General features: G+C 37.6%; 1 protein-coding gene across 2 annotated transcripts in view; it reads left to right on the forward strand.

Moving 5' to 3' along the window:
• Positions 1-16,146, forward strand: part of Anapc1 (anaphase promoting complex subunit 1) — a 96,494-nt gene that overhangs the window by 20,329 nt on the left and 60,019 nt on the right. For both annotated transcript variants that reach the window (XM_045146906.1, XM_045146907.1), the window contains 8 exons: positions 1,422-1,517; positions 2,922-3,012; positions 3,129-3,194; positions 5,372-5,506; positions 9,000-9,140; positions 9,574-9,634; positions 12,464-12,651; positions 15,862-15,936. In XM_045146906.1, the coding sequence (XP_045002841.1) occupies positions 1,422-1,517; positions 2,922-3,012; positions 3,129-3,194; positions 5,372-5,506; positions 9,000-9,140; positions 9,574-9,634; positions 12,464-12,651; positions 15,862-15,936 (853 nt within the window). The remainder of the gene's footprint in view (positions 1-1,421; positions 1,518-2,921; positions 3,013-3,128; positions 3,195-5,371; positions 5,507-8,999; positions 9,141-9,573; positions 9,635-12,463; positions 12,652-15,861; positions 15,937-16,146) is intronic.

Here is a 16,146-nt window from a genome sequence, read left to right on the forward strand (position 1 = left end):
CGACACGGACGGTTCTGAGTGAGCTCCCGGTCCCTGGGGAACGGAGCTGTCAAAGCAGTGTTGGCCAGTGGTTTTGCTGGTGAACATCCTTAACTGCAGAACCATCTTCCCAGGCCAGGGCTATTTTTGAATGAGAGCATTAAGACAGCACTTTACATATGTGTAGTAAGCACAAGGGAAAATACAGAACAGTGAATATGGGATATAGTTTCATAAGTGGTGATTGAAGCAAGAGAGTTGGATTATGACTTTAAGATGATTGTGAAGTGGGCTCCTGGAGCTCCTGGGGGTTGGGGGGCTGTGGACCAGCTTGCAGGGGTTCTGTAAGTAGAATTGCTAGGAAATTGTGTTTGTGTAGTCCATATATAGGCCTAACTTAAGCAGGGATTTTTTTTTTTTAATTTTAATTTTGTTTTTAATTTATTTATTTGAGAGCGACAGACACAGAGAGAAAGACAGATAAAGGGAGAGAGAGAGAATGGGCGCGCCAGGGCCTCCAGCCTCTGCAAACGAACTCCAGATGCGTGCGCCCCCTTGTGCATCTGGCTAACGTGGGACCTGGGGAACCGAGCCTCGAACCGGGGTCCTTAGGCTTCACAGGCAAGCACTTTACTGCTAAGCCATCTCTCCAGCCCGGATTTTTTTGTTTTTAACAATCATTGGGTTGCTAAACAGTTTATGACCTTCAGATAGCTAAAACTCAGTGGTATAGGAGGTAAAACTGAAATCGTGGAAGTCTGGAATTGGTACAGGGCTTGTGGGGAGTGAAAAGAGACAGGGTGCCAGTTGTCAGGTGCTGGTAACTGCTGTGGCTCTGACAGTGGAGCTGAGAGGGAGGTGCCAGGCTGGCACCTGGCTCTCTAGTGACCTTGGCCAGGTCACTTCAGCTTTTGAGGCAGTGAAAATATGCAAATAGACTATTTTAGGAGTTTGTCTAGGAGAGTTTGGTTTTCTTGGACTTTATAAAGAAAAGTGGTGTCTGAAATTTTCCCCTGAATATGTTGGTGTGTATACATAAAAGGTAAGAATGGTTTCTCTGCAAACCATAGTACCATTTGTATATAACCAACTGACCATTTATATCACCCCACATTTAGTTCATATTCTTACTTCAAGACTTAAAATGAGATAGTAGGCTAGTAGGACTCTACTCAAAGTAGAGAAAATGTTGAAAATAAAGGAGAAGGAAATGATTGAGGAGCAGGGAAGCTGATATGAGCCTATGGAGAGATCAGCCTCGTGGAAGAAGTGATGGTCAGATACATACATCATGAACTTTTGTGTTTCCATGGTTATTGCTTGATCTAATAAGCTTTTAGATTTCTCTTAGAATGTTTTCAAAGATTGTAAAGTTACTGAGGTAGATATTTGGATCAATGCATAAAGTTTTTTTGTTTTTTGATTTTAATTGTTTATTGCAGAGAGAAAAATTCACAAGCCTCAAAAGTCTTTATTACGTCTGACTTATGTGGACAAAAGTTCTTGTGCTTTTTAGTAGAATCTCAGCTCCAGTTACGGTAAGTGTTTATATTTCTATGGTTTCCATGTTCTGTCCTTTCTATTATGTAGTTTGATTGAGAAACAGCTTACATTATAAAATTGATATGTTTAAAGTAACAACTCAGTGATTTTCAATAAATTCACAGAGGCATACAACCATCCCAATCCAGTTTTAAGCATATCTACCCACATGTGCTCATTTGCAATCAAATCTTGTTCCTATTCCTCTTCTCAAGCAACTACTCTGTGGCTGGACATTATATATATACATACATATATATATATATATATGTGTATATGATATATATATATGTGTGTGTATATACACACACACACACACACATGCATATATGTATAGTTTTTATAGTCAAGTTTTTTACCTTAATATGCTGTTTATAGGAACTACTATTGCTGGAACATGTATGTATGAGTACTTTATCCCTGTTGGCAGATATGACACAGTCCATTCACCTGTTTATTGATTTAATTTTTTTCCCATTTCTCTTTACTTTTTTTGACTACTGGGAATTATAATAGTGAACCTTTAAGCAAGAATCTTTGGATGGATATATGTACTTTTTCTTTTCTTAGATACTTAGGTGTCTAGCAGTGGAATTGTTATGTTCAATGGCAATTTTGTGTTTAATGTTTTATGAAATTGAGTTCAGATAGGCAGACCATTTCGTGTTCTCACCACCAGTGTATTGAGATTCGTTTCTCTTGATCCTGGACAATGTTGGATATTGTGAGCAACTTTGATTGTAGCCATCCTAGTGGATGTGAAATGGTTTCTGTATTTCCCCAAAGCCTTTTGAGATTGATTATTTTCTCATGTGGCTGTTAGCCGCTCATTTTCCTTCTTAGGAGAAATGTCTATTCAAATGTCTTATTTATTTACATTTTATTTATAAATAATTATAGATTGTTATGTAGAAATCACACACAGTATCAAAATTAGAGAAGTCCTTGTACCTTGCATGTTTTTTCCCCAGTGATAACATCTACATAAATGCAGTGCATTGTCAAAATTAGGAAATTGGTTATCATAAATTGATTATGATCCACATAGTTCAGATTTCATCAATTTTACATGTATTTATTGTGTGGGTCTTTCTATGGTTCCAAGCAGTTTTCTCATAAATAGAGATTTGTATAATAATTTTCACAGTTGAGATTCAAACTGCCTGTGTCGTTTGAAGATTTATCCTACCCCTATGTAGTCATTTCATAGTCTCAGTGTACCCCTCCCACTAAATGCCTGTGACCACAAACTTGTTTTTCAGCTCTGTAATTTTGCCATTTGAGGATGTTACATATATCTATGCTTTTATTTATATTTTTCCATTCAGCATGCTTGTATGACTTGTATGGGTTATTTTTATTTTTTTTTATCAGTAACATTTCTTTTTTTTAATTTTTAGCTGTGTAAAGTTTCAAGAGAGTAATGACAAAACGCAGCTCATCTTTGGCTCTGTCACTAACATACATGCCAAGGATGCAGCACCAGTGGAGGTAAATGCAGGCACATCTCTTGAGAAGTTGAAAATTATTATGCTTGATCAGATTTGTCAGCTGAAAATTATGTTAATTAGCTCAGAATGGAAGAGAAAGTTTGTTTTATTTTTTAGAAGATAGACACCATGCTGGTCCTGGAAGGCAATGGAAACCTGGTCTTGTACACAGGAGTAGTTCGGGTAAGTAACAAAACTGGGACTTCGTACTTTTGGTAAGAGTGCTTCTATTATTTAAAATTGCTATGCTCCTGCCTGCAGAGTTTGCCAGAAGGTTCTTGTTAGGTTGAAAATGAACTTTCTTGTGTAAGCTGGTCATAATTTGGACTTCTAGGGCTCACTACCATTAAATGAAATGGTGCTGTGAACTTGACATTGAAGGGTAAACTTTAATGAGTACATTATTAAAAATACTTTTTAAATTGATACATGAGCAAGTTTGGTAATTGCCAGTGTTCTGACAATCTTCTATTTTATTAAATGTCATGTACATCGTTTATATCTTCCTTTTAAAAATATTTTTACTTTTTTATTTGCAAGCAGAGATAGATAGCTACTGTGTGTGGGTCTGTAGCTGCTGTAAACGAACTCCATACTTTGTTCATCTGGCTTTATATGGGTAGTGGGGAATCAAACTTGTGTTATTAGGCTTTACAGACCTTAATTGTTAAGCCATTTTTCCAGCCCACATCTTCCTTTTTTAACATCTGTGAAATTTATAATAAACCCACTTTGAAGAATAGTGAAGGAAATATTCATGTTACAACTAGTTAGTCAAAAAGTGGAATATTGCCAATATATGTTTTATTTAAAGGAAAAAAAAAATAAGCTGGGTGTGGTGGCATATACATTTGGTCCCAGCCTCCAGAAGCTGAGATAGGAATAATGTGAATTCATGGCCAGCCTGGAGCTACCTAGTGAGTTTTAGGACAGTCCCGGGCTAAAGTGATGTCTAAAAAAACCAAAAACAACAAAACAAAAACAAACATAAAATCTTTTTTGTTTTTGTTTTTGTCTTAAAGTTCAGGCTGCCCTTGATCTTGGGACCCTCCTGCCGTCATCTCCTAAGTGCTAGAGTCACAGTGTGTTTAATCACAGTGGCCTACTGGCATGGTTGTTAGGTTGCCTTCTGATCGCAACTTTATCCCTTCAATAGACACTCTCCCGACTTTCACAGTAAATCAGTCTCTTGATTTTACTACTTTTGAAATTGTGTATGTATCATTAAAGAATAATGTGTTTATTGGGAGTGGAGAGATGGCTCATTGAGTAAGAGTGCTTGCTGCTCAAGCATGAGAGTCTGAGGGGGACTTAGTTGGATCCTTACGAGACACCTAAGAAGCCAGCCGGGGTCGTGCACAGTCATAACCCCAGTCCTATAAACAGTGGAGGCAGGAGACTCTCTGGCGCTTGCTGGTCACCCCATGAGAGACTGCATCTCAAGCAAGCAATGTGGAGGAGTAATAGAAGAGGACACCTAATCTTCTCCTCTGGCCTCCACACACATGTGCATGGGGCAAGTGCATCTGCATACACGCGTGTGTCCACTACATATGCACAACACACTCCATACATGTGCATACATGCCCCAAAAGAATAATTTGTTTACTCTTCCTTGTTTTTGAATTTTTTATAAAAGATTTTGTTTTTGTTTTTCGAGGTAGTGTCTTGCTCTAGTCCAGCCTGACCTGGAATTCACTATGTAGTCTCAGGATGGCCTCGAACTCACCATGGTCCTCCTACCTCTTCCTCCTGAGTGCTGGGATTAAAGGCGTGTGCCACCATGCTTGGCTTGAATATTTCCTTTTATATATTTATTTTAGAGCGACAGACAGAGAGAGATAGAGGCAGAGAGAGAGAGGGAACTGGGCGCACCAGGGCCTCCAGCCACAGCAAATGAACTGCAGATGCATGTGCCACCTTGTGTATCTGGCTTATGTGGGTACTGTAGAATTGAGCCTTGAACTGAAGTCCTTAGGCTTCACAAGCAACCTCTTAACTGCTAAGCCATCTCTCTAGCCCCCTGGCCTGAATTTTTTTATAGAGGATGTCATAACATGACTGACTTGCTTAGTGGATTTTCTGTAAACCTCTTATTTTAACATTCTCATCCTTGCTTTCCTGTAAAATAATCGTTAATGAAATTTGACAAGAGAAATTACATTGAAGTATTTGCAGTAGTTAGATGGGGGAATTTGAAAGATTTTAAGAATATGTATTTTGTTTGTATTTTACTTGTATTTAGTTAGCATAAACTTTGAAATCTCCAAAGAAAATACTTGTGTGTCTGTTACTTAAGGATATGATACATGCATTAAATCTCATATTTTGTTTTTCTATTATCTTTTTATTGCTCAAAGGTGGGAAAGGTTTTTATTCCAGGACTGCCAGTTCCTTCTCTGACCATGTCTAGTACAATGCCTCGGCCCAGTACACCACTTGATGGCATTAGTACTCCTAAGCCTCTTAATAAACTACTTGGATCAATGGATGAGGTAAGACATAGAGTATCAAAAATTAATACTGTTTGAAAGCACTTGATTCAAATATTCCTCCCATGTTTAATTTTAGGTAACACTTGAATAGAAATAATTGTTTTCAAATGCAAGTTATAGTTGCCATATGTTGACTTCTGATCTGTTTGGTACTCTTTGAAGATATAGAGATGAGAGATCTTGTGGTTTACTTGAGTGTAGAAGATGTATGTCAACATAAGAAAGTATAGTTTAGGGCTGGAGAGATGGCTTATTAGTTAAGGTGCTTCTTTGCAAAGCCAAAGGATCTAGGTTTTATTCCCCAGGACCCATGTAAGACAGGTGCACAGGTGGTGCATGTGTCTGGAGTTCTTTGCAGTGGTGGGAGGCTCTAGTACATCCATTTTTTTTTTCTCTCTCTCAAATAAATAAAAATATTAACAAATATTCTAACAAAAGAAAGTATAATTTAGGATAAACTTAAAACTCATGAGGAACAAAAAGTGTCACAGTCCATTTGCTGAAGGTAGTATACATCTTAATGGAATGATGTGGCAAAACTGGAGCCTCTAGAGGCATGTCAGATTCTGCTAAGTAAGGATATAAAGGCAGGAGAATATGAGAGAATTTTATTTTATTGCTTGCTTGTTTTTTTTTTTTGATTTATTTATTTTTTCTTTTCACAATTTTTATTAATATTTTCCATGATTATAAAAAATATCCCATGGTAATACCCTCCCTCCCCCCACCCCCACTTTCCCTATTGAAATTCCATTCTCCATGTTTTTTTATTTGAGACAGTGTCTCATGTAAGTCTAGTCTTGCCTCAGACTTGATAGGTAGGTAAGGATGACCTTGAACTCCTGATCACCCTGCCTTCACCTCCTAAGTGCTGGGATTACAAGTATACATCGCCATAATTCACCAGAACAAAAACTCTAAAGCTTGTATTTGTCTCTTAGCATCCAAGTTACAGACTGAAAAATCTATGGAACAAGGCTGGAGAGCTGGCTCAGTGGTTAAACCTTGCTTGCAAAGCCTTACAGCCCAGGTTCAATATGTCAATACCATGTAAAGCCAGGTGCACAAAGTGGCACATGCATCTAGAGTTCTTTTGCAATGGCAGGAGGTCCTGATATGTCCATACTTTCTCTCTCAAATAAATAAAAGCATTTAAAAAATATTAAAATCTGTAGAATAACTGTAGGGTGAGGCAGAGCAGAGAGCAGATAATAAGTTTTGAGCATTTTCTAATGCTAGGTACTTTCCAAGTTACCAGTGTTAGCATATTTAATACCTAACAACAGCTTTACTGATTGGGAAGATACTTCTGTGGTCCTCACTGTATAAATGAGTATACAGAGGTACATAGAGGTTCCTTAACCAAAGTCAGATGGCTATTTAAGTGATAAAACTGGGGTTTATACTCTTAGTCATGTGCTTTTAAAGGAAGATGGATGAAAAGGTGGTTTTCTGAATACAGTTGCCAGAAAGGAGCTTTGAGTGTCATGATCTGTTTTAGAAAGGGTTAGGTCTATGGCCATCTTGAATGTGTCTGATCTCATCTGATCTTGTAGCTAAGTAGAGTTGGGCCTTGAATGGGGGAAAGTGCTAGGCTTGAAAATAGGGAGGCCATTTAGACTTTTAAGTATTAACATAAGAGATGCAAAGAGGGTCTAACTTGAGATATACGCATGGAAAGGAGAGGAGCAACATAATAGGTGGAGACAGTTTGTCAGCTACTTCCTTTTGTGCTCTTGGGCTGGAGAGCAGTACTGTGGAATGAGGCTCAGAGTTCTGTGAGCAATCTGGGTTGATGCTTGTGTTCATTAGGTTAGGAAGCCTAAAGAAAACTTGTCTATATTTGAAACACATTTAAGTGCAGGTATTTAGGGTAGTTCAAAGGGAAGGGTAGGATGATCTCCAGGCCTTAATTTTACTTTTTATTATTTATTTGAGAGAGCGAGAGAGAAAGGAGAGAGAGAGAGAGAGAGAGAGTGCACGCGCGCCAGGGCCTCCAGCCACTGCAAACACACTCCAGATGCATGCGCCACCTTGTGCATCTGGCTTATGTGGGTCCTGGGGAATCGAAACTGGGTCCTTTGGCTTTGTTGGCAAATGCCTTAACTGCTAAGTCATCTCTCCAGCCCCTTTAATTTTACTTTTAATTGTGTGTCAAGGAGCTTTCCTTCTTCAAGTCAGTACATTTCCGAATCTTCAAAAGGGAAGTTGGAAGAGCATCAGAGGGTTTTGGGTGATTTGGGAGAATTTTTTTTCCTTTGTAATATTTATTTATTTGAATGAGGGGGTGGAGAGGAGGGAGTGTGTGGCATGCCAGAGCCTCCTGCCAGTGCAAACATGAACTCCAAATGCATACGCCACTTTGCGCATCTGGCTTTATGTGGATAGTTTGCAAGCAAGCCATCTCTCCAACCCTGGATTTTTTTTTTTTTTTTTTTTTTATGGTGGTTGTTTGTTTTTTCAAGGTAGAATCTTGCTGTAGCTTAGGCTGACCTGGAATTCACTATGTAGTCTCAGGGTGACCTCAAGCTCATGGCGATCCTCCTACATCTGCCTCCCGAGTTCTGGGATTAAAGATGTGTGCTACCATGCCTGGCTTTTTTTTTTTTTCTAAGAATTTCAATTTTTAAATGCTTTACTTATTTAGTTTTTAATTTTTGCATGTGTGTGGACATGCATGTACTCGGGCTTTAGTTTTAGGAATACCACCTTCAGTTGCCATGTCTGGCATTTTTCTGCATGGGTACTAAGGATTGAACTCAGGTCCTTGGGTTTGTGAGGCAGGTACTTTGACCACTGAGCTATCTCCATTGCCCTCCTTTCTGTCCTGCAGTGATGTCTGTCTTGCTGCCTCATATCAGGCCTGTCTCTGTAAGATTCCGAAGTGCTGCTGTCTTCTGCCTCTTAGCTGTTGTGTTGCTTGCATTTTCAGCCCGTCCATATGCCACTCTTTTCACCAGTTAGGTACAAATGCCCAGAGCAGGAAACAGCATAGGAGTGTTGTGCCTCCTGCCTCCAGGCTCTCTTCTTGCCTAGACCTTGGTCACTTGCATCCTTATCACTTCTACAGCTTTGCAGTGTCGTCACATTCACCTTTGCAATTGTTCTCTGTGAAGACCTGCATCTCCTGCAGGAGTCTCCATCCTAGCTGGAGCAGACGGATTCAGATCATTAGACCATATTTGAAAAAACAGGTTCTGGGCTGGAGAGATGGCTTAGCAGTTAAGGCACTTGCCTGCAAAGCCAAAGGACCCAGGTTCGATGCCCTAAGACCCACATAAGCCAAATGCACAGGGTGGCACATGCATCTGGAGTTGGTTTGCAGTGACTAGAGGCCCTAGCGTGCCCATTCTCTCTCTGTATGTCTCTCTCTCTCTTCCTCTTTCTCTCTCAAATAAATAAATAAAAATAATGAAAAAAAAAAAAAAGAAAAAACAGGTTCTTTAATTTCTCAGAAAGTATTTCACCTTTGCTATATTGTGACTTTTTACAGGTTGTGTTATTGTCCCCAGTTCCAGAACTGAGGGATTCTTCAAAACTTCATGATTCTCTCTACAATGAGGATTGTACTTTCCAACAGATTGGAACCTATATTCATTCTGTCAGAGATCCTGTTCATAACAGAGTCACTCTAGTAAGTATACTGGTAAAAGATCAGCTACTGCCCAAGAATTATTTGGCTGATACTACAAATCAAATTTGTCAGGATGTAGAGTTTTGTGTGAAAAATGAAAATAAACCTTTCTTAGGATTGCAAGATAGACTGCATTGTCATCTTTGCTAGCTTTAATTCTGTTTCAGTTTTCTAAAGTTTCTGTGTTAAATTTATTGAAAACAAGCATGTTTAATCCATTGAGTTGTACATTGACATGACTTTTGTCATTTCATTGTAGGTCACTTTCTTTTGATGATGATGTTTATTAATGTCTGTATAAAAATTAGACATATTTTACTAAAAATTTTTTGGAAGTTTTTAAAATTTAGTTTGGACAGTTACTACTTATTTTATTGAATTATGATTTGATAGGCATATTCTATTCATTTTTTTTTTTCATTCCTTTCACTAGGAACTGAGTAATGGCTCCATGGTTAGGATCACTATTCCTGAAATTGCCACCTCTGAATTAGGTATGATTAACAGTCAGACCTCACTTTTCTATGTTCTCAGTTTTGAGTTACTACATTTGAAGTAATTGCTGATTTATATCAATAATAAAGTTTAAAAATTTATTTTGCTGTTTTTGAAGCACTGAATCTGAATCTTGCTCTTTATTTTTCAGAAATTGCACATAGCTGTGCCATATTTCCTTCATGTGTGCTCTGAGGCTGGAGTGCAGTTGAGGGGTTATGCTAACCATGTTTGCATGATTTTTTTTTTTTTCCATTAATGGGGATTGAACCAAGGTTTCACATATGCTGGGCAAGTGCTTTATCACTGCACTATAGCCTCAGTCCTTTTTACTTTTTACTTTGAAGTAAGGTCTCACTAAGTTAGCCTTGAATTTACTCTGTAGCATGGGTTGGCTTTAAACAGCTCCCCCTGCCTTAGTCTACTGAGCACCTGGGACTACAGATGTGTGCCACTGCCATACCCAGCCTCTGAGAATGTCACACAGTGAAGGTATGGATTAGGAACATGCTTCTTGCAAGAAAACATAAGAAATTTTCATCCTTTTGGCCAGACTGCTGTCTTCCAGTAATTTGCCAAAATGACAAAGGAAAAGAGGAAAGACACTCAAAACATGTTCTCTAGGCTTTTAGAAAACATGGTGTTGCTCTTCTGGCCACATATATGTGAATCTGCAAAGAAAAAAGTGATATTGCAGACATGAAGAAAACTGCTACTGTGTAGAAAGGAATGTCCCATCAATCTTGCCTTGGCAAAACTGAAATTCTAAGTGTTACTGAGCTTGCTGTTGCCATTGTTGTAAACAAGCACAGTTAGTGCAGGATTCTTGCCAAGAGAACTAATGTGTCTGTTAAGCGTGTCTAAGAGCCAAGATAGCTTCCTGAAATGGTTGAAGGAAATGATTAGAAAAAACAGGGAGCTAGAGAAAGGTAGCTGGGTTCATCTGAAGTGTCAACCTGGCACCCTGAGAAGCACACTTTGTGCGTATTCATGGAAAAGAGACTAAGCTTCTAGAGTTTCTTCCCCATGAATTCATGGCTTAGTAGATTGTTTTAAAAATCTGAGGAATAGGAAGCCTAGGCAACTAAAATGACTACTGGCATGTTTAACCTTGTTTTGTTTTCAGTTTAAATTTCTCAATATTGGTTAAATTGTGAAGTTACCACAATTGCCTTGCTTAGATAAAATTAGTAATGTAGCCAAATATAACTTGAAATATTTTAATATATATTGCAGTGTGTTCATATTACTACTGAAGTACATTTGGAAGATAATAGTGGAGAATGTTTTTGAACATAGAATTTAAGCAAAAAGACTTGAAAGAGTTTACCGAGAAATGTAAGAGTGCCTGCATGATGTAAGAACATAACATATATTAATTTCAGAATTATATTGCCAAAGCAAGGCCTTGGCAGATTATAAACTAAAATGACTTATTGTAAGAAATTTTTTGTGTGTATGTGGGTGTGTGGTAATTTGTATAGAGAGGCTTTACTTTTCTAAAAGGTATTTAGCATTTACCTGAAAGATGAAGTATTTAAAATGTTATAGGCCTAAACAAACTATGTAAAAAATAATAAGGGAGAAAATAGTATAAATAAAAACAAATGAAACTTCACCCTTTATAGACAAATAGAAACCACATAGTTTATGTAGTGGTAAGTGGCATCTCTGTAACATCTGGTTTACACTTACTCTGGATCCAGTTATAACCTACTTATTTGAATTCTGACAGTTCCATTTGCTTCCAATTGTTGCTGTGTATGTGCTCACATAGCAAATCAGTGAGGAAAAGAATATACTGTTGAGGATGGAATCATTAACTATGGGAAGGGGGAAATCCTATAAAGAGAGGATATGAGAATGCAAAAGCATTTTGGTTTGGAGTCTTTTACTCCCAATAGCTCTAACCTCTTAGCTATAACTGATATTTACTCTAATGACTGCATCATGAAGAATCATATAAGATATATGGTATTTACCCTAATCCATTTATGGTACAGTGAGTGAAGACATTTTAAAAATTAAGTGTTGCCAGGAATGATGGACAGTTGAAAGTGGAGTTAACAGGAATGTTTACTCATTGAGATCATCTTGTAGTACTATCAAAGCAATGCTGTTGGTGAGTGCCCATAGTGAATACTCTGTCTACTAAAGCGCTAAGCAATATTTCATGTAATTTATTGATGTAGAAATTATATTTTTTATAGTATAACCTTTTTTGCCCAAACTAGGACATTAAAAAAATTTTTTTTGTTTATTTTTATTAACTTATTTGAGAGCAACAGAGAGAAGGAGGGAGAGAGAGAGAGAGAGAGAGAGAGAGAGAGAGAGAGGGAATGGGCACGCCAGGGCTTCCAGCCACTGCAAGTGAACTCCAGATGCGGGCGCCCCCTTGTCCATCTGGCTAACGTAGGTCCTGGGGAATCGAGCCTCGAACCGGGGTCCTTAGGCTTCACAGGCAAGCGCTTAACCGCTAAGCCATCTCTCCAGCCCAAACTAGGACATTTTTGAGAGTGAAAAGGGAGCAGTTATTAGTTACTAGGGTAGAGGATATAGATAAGGATTGTCTCAGGTGATCTAGGCTAGTCCAAAAACAAGCAGCACATTTCAGACCTTTTGCAAGATCCATTGAATTCAATACTTGGTTAAATTTCAGATGATTGATGATTGGTGAGTAGTGTGCATCCCACTGGCTCAGTAATGTTAGTTCTCTTTTCATAGTGACTGGCCTTTACATAGTAGTAATTTAAGAATTTTCCCATTTGAAATGGGGAAAGGAATGCATGCATGGAAAGTATACTAAAATTAATCTTTACTTTTAATAGTACAAACATGTCTGCAAGCAGTTAAATTTATCCTGCCCAAAGAAATAGCTGTTCAGATGCTTGTCAAGTGGTACAATGTCCACAGTGCTCCAGGGGGACCCAGTTATCACTCAGAGTGGAATTTATTTGTGATTTGTCTCATGAACATGATGGGTTATAACACAGACCGCTTAGCATGGACCCGAAATGTAAGTAAATATATTTATTTCATGAATTATTCTGTTAAAAATGTAATGCTTGCATAGTTGGTAACATAACATATAAAACCCAAGAAATATACTTAATTTAATATATACCTTGCTTACAATGTTGGCACAATACTAAGGCTTAGTATATTTATGTCATAAATGAGATTCTCAATACTTTTATAACATTTTACTAGTAATTATAATTATTAAGTCTATAATATATTAAAACTTATTTGACTATCTCTTCCTCCTCCCCCCTTGGTCTTGGTTCCTAGCTTGAGATGGTCTTAGTTTCACCATTTTCCTACCTTAGCCTCTGGAATGTTGGGATTATAGGCATGTGGCATTGTTAATCACTTTTGACTATTTTTCTATTCATTTTTGTAAAATAACTGCAAGTGATTCTGGGATTAGTAGTAGTCTTACTTTTGGTGACAAAGAAATGTCCTCCTTATGTTTGCTCAAAATTGGGAAGAGTACTGTCCTGTGACTCATAGTAATCACCTGGACATATGTATTTCTTGGCGTGTGAAGAGGGAGGCTTGTTGTAAAGGGAATTTTAGTCTGAGTATACTGTAAGGAGCATAAAGCTTGTCCTGACCCCATGCTCCAGAATATTTTTTGCAGGGTCTTCATAAATTATAGACAAAAGCAGCAGCATAGTGACTTCAGTATTGGTGAATTCATTTGAGTCTGGCGATCACTTACAGGACAGCCTTGCTTGGGAGTCTGAAGAGGTCACTCCAGGATGTTCTTAATATTTGTCTCAGTGGTACCCACCTATGCATTTTAGCCTTTTACTAGCAAAATCACTGAAAAAGTTAGATACTTCATTGTGAAACTATGTACTTAGGAAGATTTGGGAAATGGAGGAGCTAAGAAACAAATAATTATCCTGTAGTACTCAGAAATAACCACTGTGTATATATTTTGATAATGCTTTTTAGACAAATGATACTGTTGGGAATTTCTCATGTTATTAAAATAAATAACCTTAACCTTTTTATTATACTGTAATGCGGTTTTATTACAACAAACGAGTAGCTAATATTCGAGCCTTATTGAGCTTGTTTTCATGTTACAAGTAATTTACAGTATTTCTTTTCACAAACCATTAACCATATATTTATTGTGTTCTCAAGAAATGAGTCTTAAGCTGGGTGTGGTGGCACATGCCTTTAATCCCAGCACTTGGGAGGCAGAGGTAGGAGGATTGCTATGAGTTCAAGGCCACACTGAAACTACATAGTGCATTCCAGGTCAGCCTGGGCTAGAACAAGACCCTACCTTGAAAAACCATAGCAAAAATAAATAAATAAAGTCTTAAGAACTAGAATATTAGGACAAATATTATTTAGAAGCTGTGTCCATTCAACATTCTTTTAAAAAACAAACAAACAAACTTTTTATTTATTTATTTGCAAGCAGAGAGAGACAGAAGACAGAGAGAACAGGTATGCCAGGGCCTCTAACCACTAAAAACAAATTCCAGATGCTTGCATCTCTTTGTGCATTGGCTGTATGTGGGTACTGGGGAATTGTGAACCCAGGTTGTTAGACTTTGCAGGCAATTGTCTTATCTGCTGAGCCATCTCCCCAGCCCCAAGATTCTTTTTTTTTTTTTAAATTTAAAAATTTTTAAATTTTTATTAATATTTTCCATGATTATAAAAAAATATCCCATGGTAATTCCCTCCCCACACCCACACTTTCCCCTTTGAAATTAAATTCTCCATCATATTACCTCCCCATTACAATCATTGTACTTACACATATACAATATCAACCTATTAAGTATCCTCCTCCCTTCCTTTCTCTACCCTTTATGTCTCCTTTTTAACTTACTGGCCTCTGCTACCAAGTATTTTCCTTCTCACGCAGAAGCCCAATCATCTGTAGCTAGGATCCACATATGAGAGAGAACATGTGGCATTTGGATTTCTGGGCCTGGGTATCCATTTTTCTGCAAATTTCATAACTTCATTTTTCTTTACCGCTGAGTAGAACTCCATTGTATAAATGTGCCACATCTTCATTATCCACTCATCAGTTGAGGGATATCTAGGCTGGTTCCATTTCCCAGCTATTATAAATTGAGCAGCAATAACATGGTTGAGCACGTACTTGTAAGGAAATGAGATGAGTCCTTTGGATATATGCCTAGGAGTGCTATAGCTGGGTCATATGGTAGATCAATCTTTAGCTGTTTTAGGAACTTCCACACTGTTTTCCACAATGGCTGGACCAGATTGCATTCCCACCAGCAGTGTAGAAGGGTTCCTCTTTTTCCACATCCCCGCCAACATTTATGATCATTTGTTTTCATGATGGTGGCCAATCTGACAGGAGTGAGATGGAATCTCAATGTAGTTTTAATCTGCATTTCCCTGATGACTAGTGATGTAGAACATTTTTTTCGATGCTTATATGCCATTCGTATTTCTTCCTTTGAGAATGCTCTATTTAGCTCCATAGCTCATTTTTTGATTGGCTTGTTTGATTCCTTATTATTTAACTTTTTGAGTTCTTTGTATATCCTAGATATTAATCCTCTATCAGATATATAGCTGGCGAAGATTTTTTCCCATTCTGTAGGTTGCCTCTTTGCTTTTTACAGAAGGCAGTTTTTGAGGCCAAATTGTTTTGGCATTTGTTGATAAGATTGCATATAACTTTTATTATGTTTTATTTTCAAAATAAAGATTGCGCATGCTAGGCAAGCACTGTACCATATGAACATTTTCCCTAGTCCTTTGTTTCATAATCAAAGGTTGAGATAAATGGTGCTTATTGCCATGTTCAGTTTTATTAATTGTTTTTAATTTCCATAATGTAGTACAGAGTACAAAATTTCTGCTGTATATGATGCTTTTGAATATTTCTTTGTTGTGTGGATATGCCTAAAATTTCTACTAGAGAAAGGTGCTATATAATGTACATCATTAAAAAGTAGAAAGTAAAGGAAATGATCATGACAATGCCTGTGAGCCCAGGCACTGTACTAGATACTTGTACATATATGATTTACCTTCCTCTTCATGATAGTTTAGAAGAAAGATGACTTGTTCCATAATTTTCTGCGTTTAAAAAAATGAGTTTTGTTGACTTTCCTCAATTTTCATGCTTAGCAGAACTGATACCTAAATCTTTTAAGCTGGTTTGCTGAGTGTAATAAAGTTATGATTTTTGTCTTCTCTTTTGTGTTTTCAGTTTGACTTTGAAGGATCACTTTCCCCTGTTATTGCACCTAAAAAAGCAAGGCCTTCTGAGACGGGATCTGATGATGTAAGCCTTACTAGTCTTTGCTAATATAGATTCATTTATGGATACTTGTATTGGTTTCCCATGTTATGGTACTCCTATCAACTTGTCTTATTTTTTTTTAAAGTATTTATTAGAGAGAGACAGAGAGAGAGGGAGAGGGAGAATGGGTATGCCAGGGCCTCTAGCCACTGTAAACTCCAAGATGCATGTGCCACTTTGTGGATCTGGTTT

This window comes from Jaculus jaculus, chromosome 4, assembly GCF_020740685.1.
Source record: "Jaculus jaculus isolate mJacJac1 chromosome 4, mJacJac1.mat.Y.cur, whole genome shotgun sequence".
Classification (NCBI taxonomy): Eukaryota; Metazoa; Chordata; class Mammalia; order Rodentia; family Dipodidae; genus Jaculus; species Jaculus jaculus.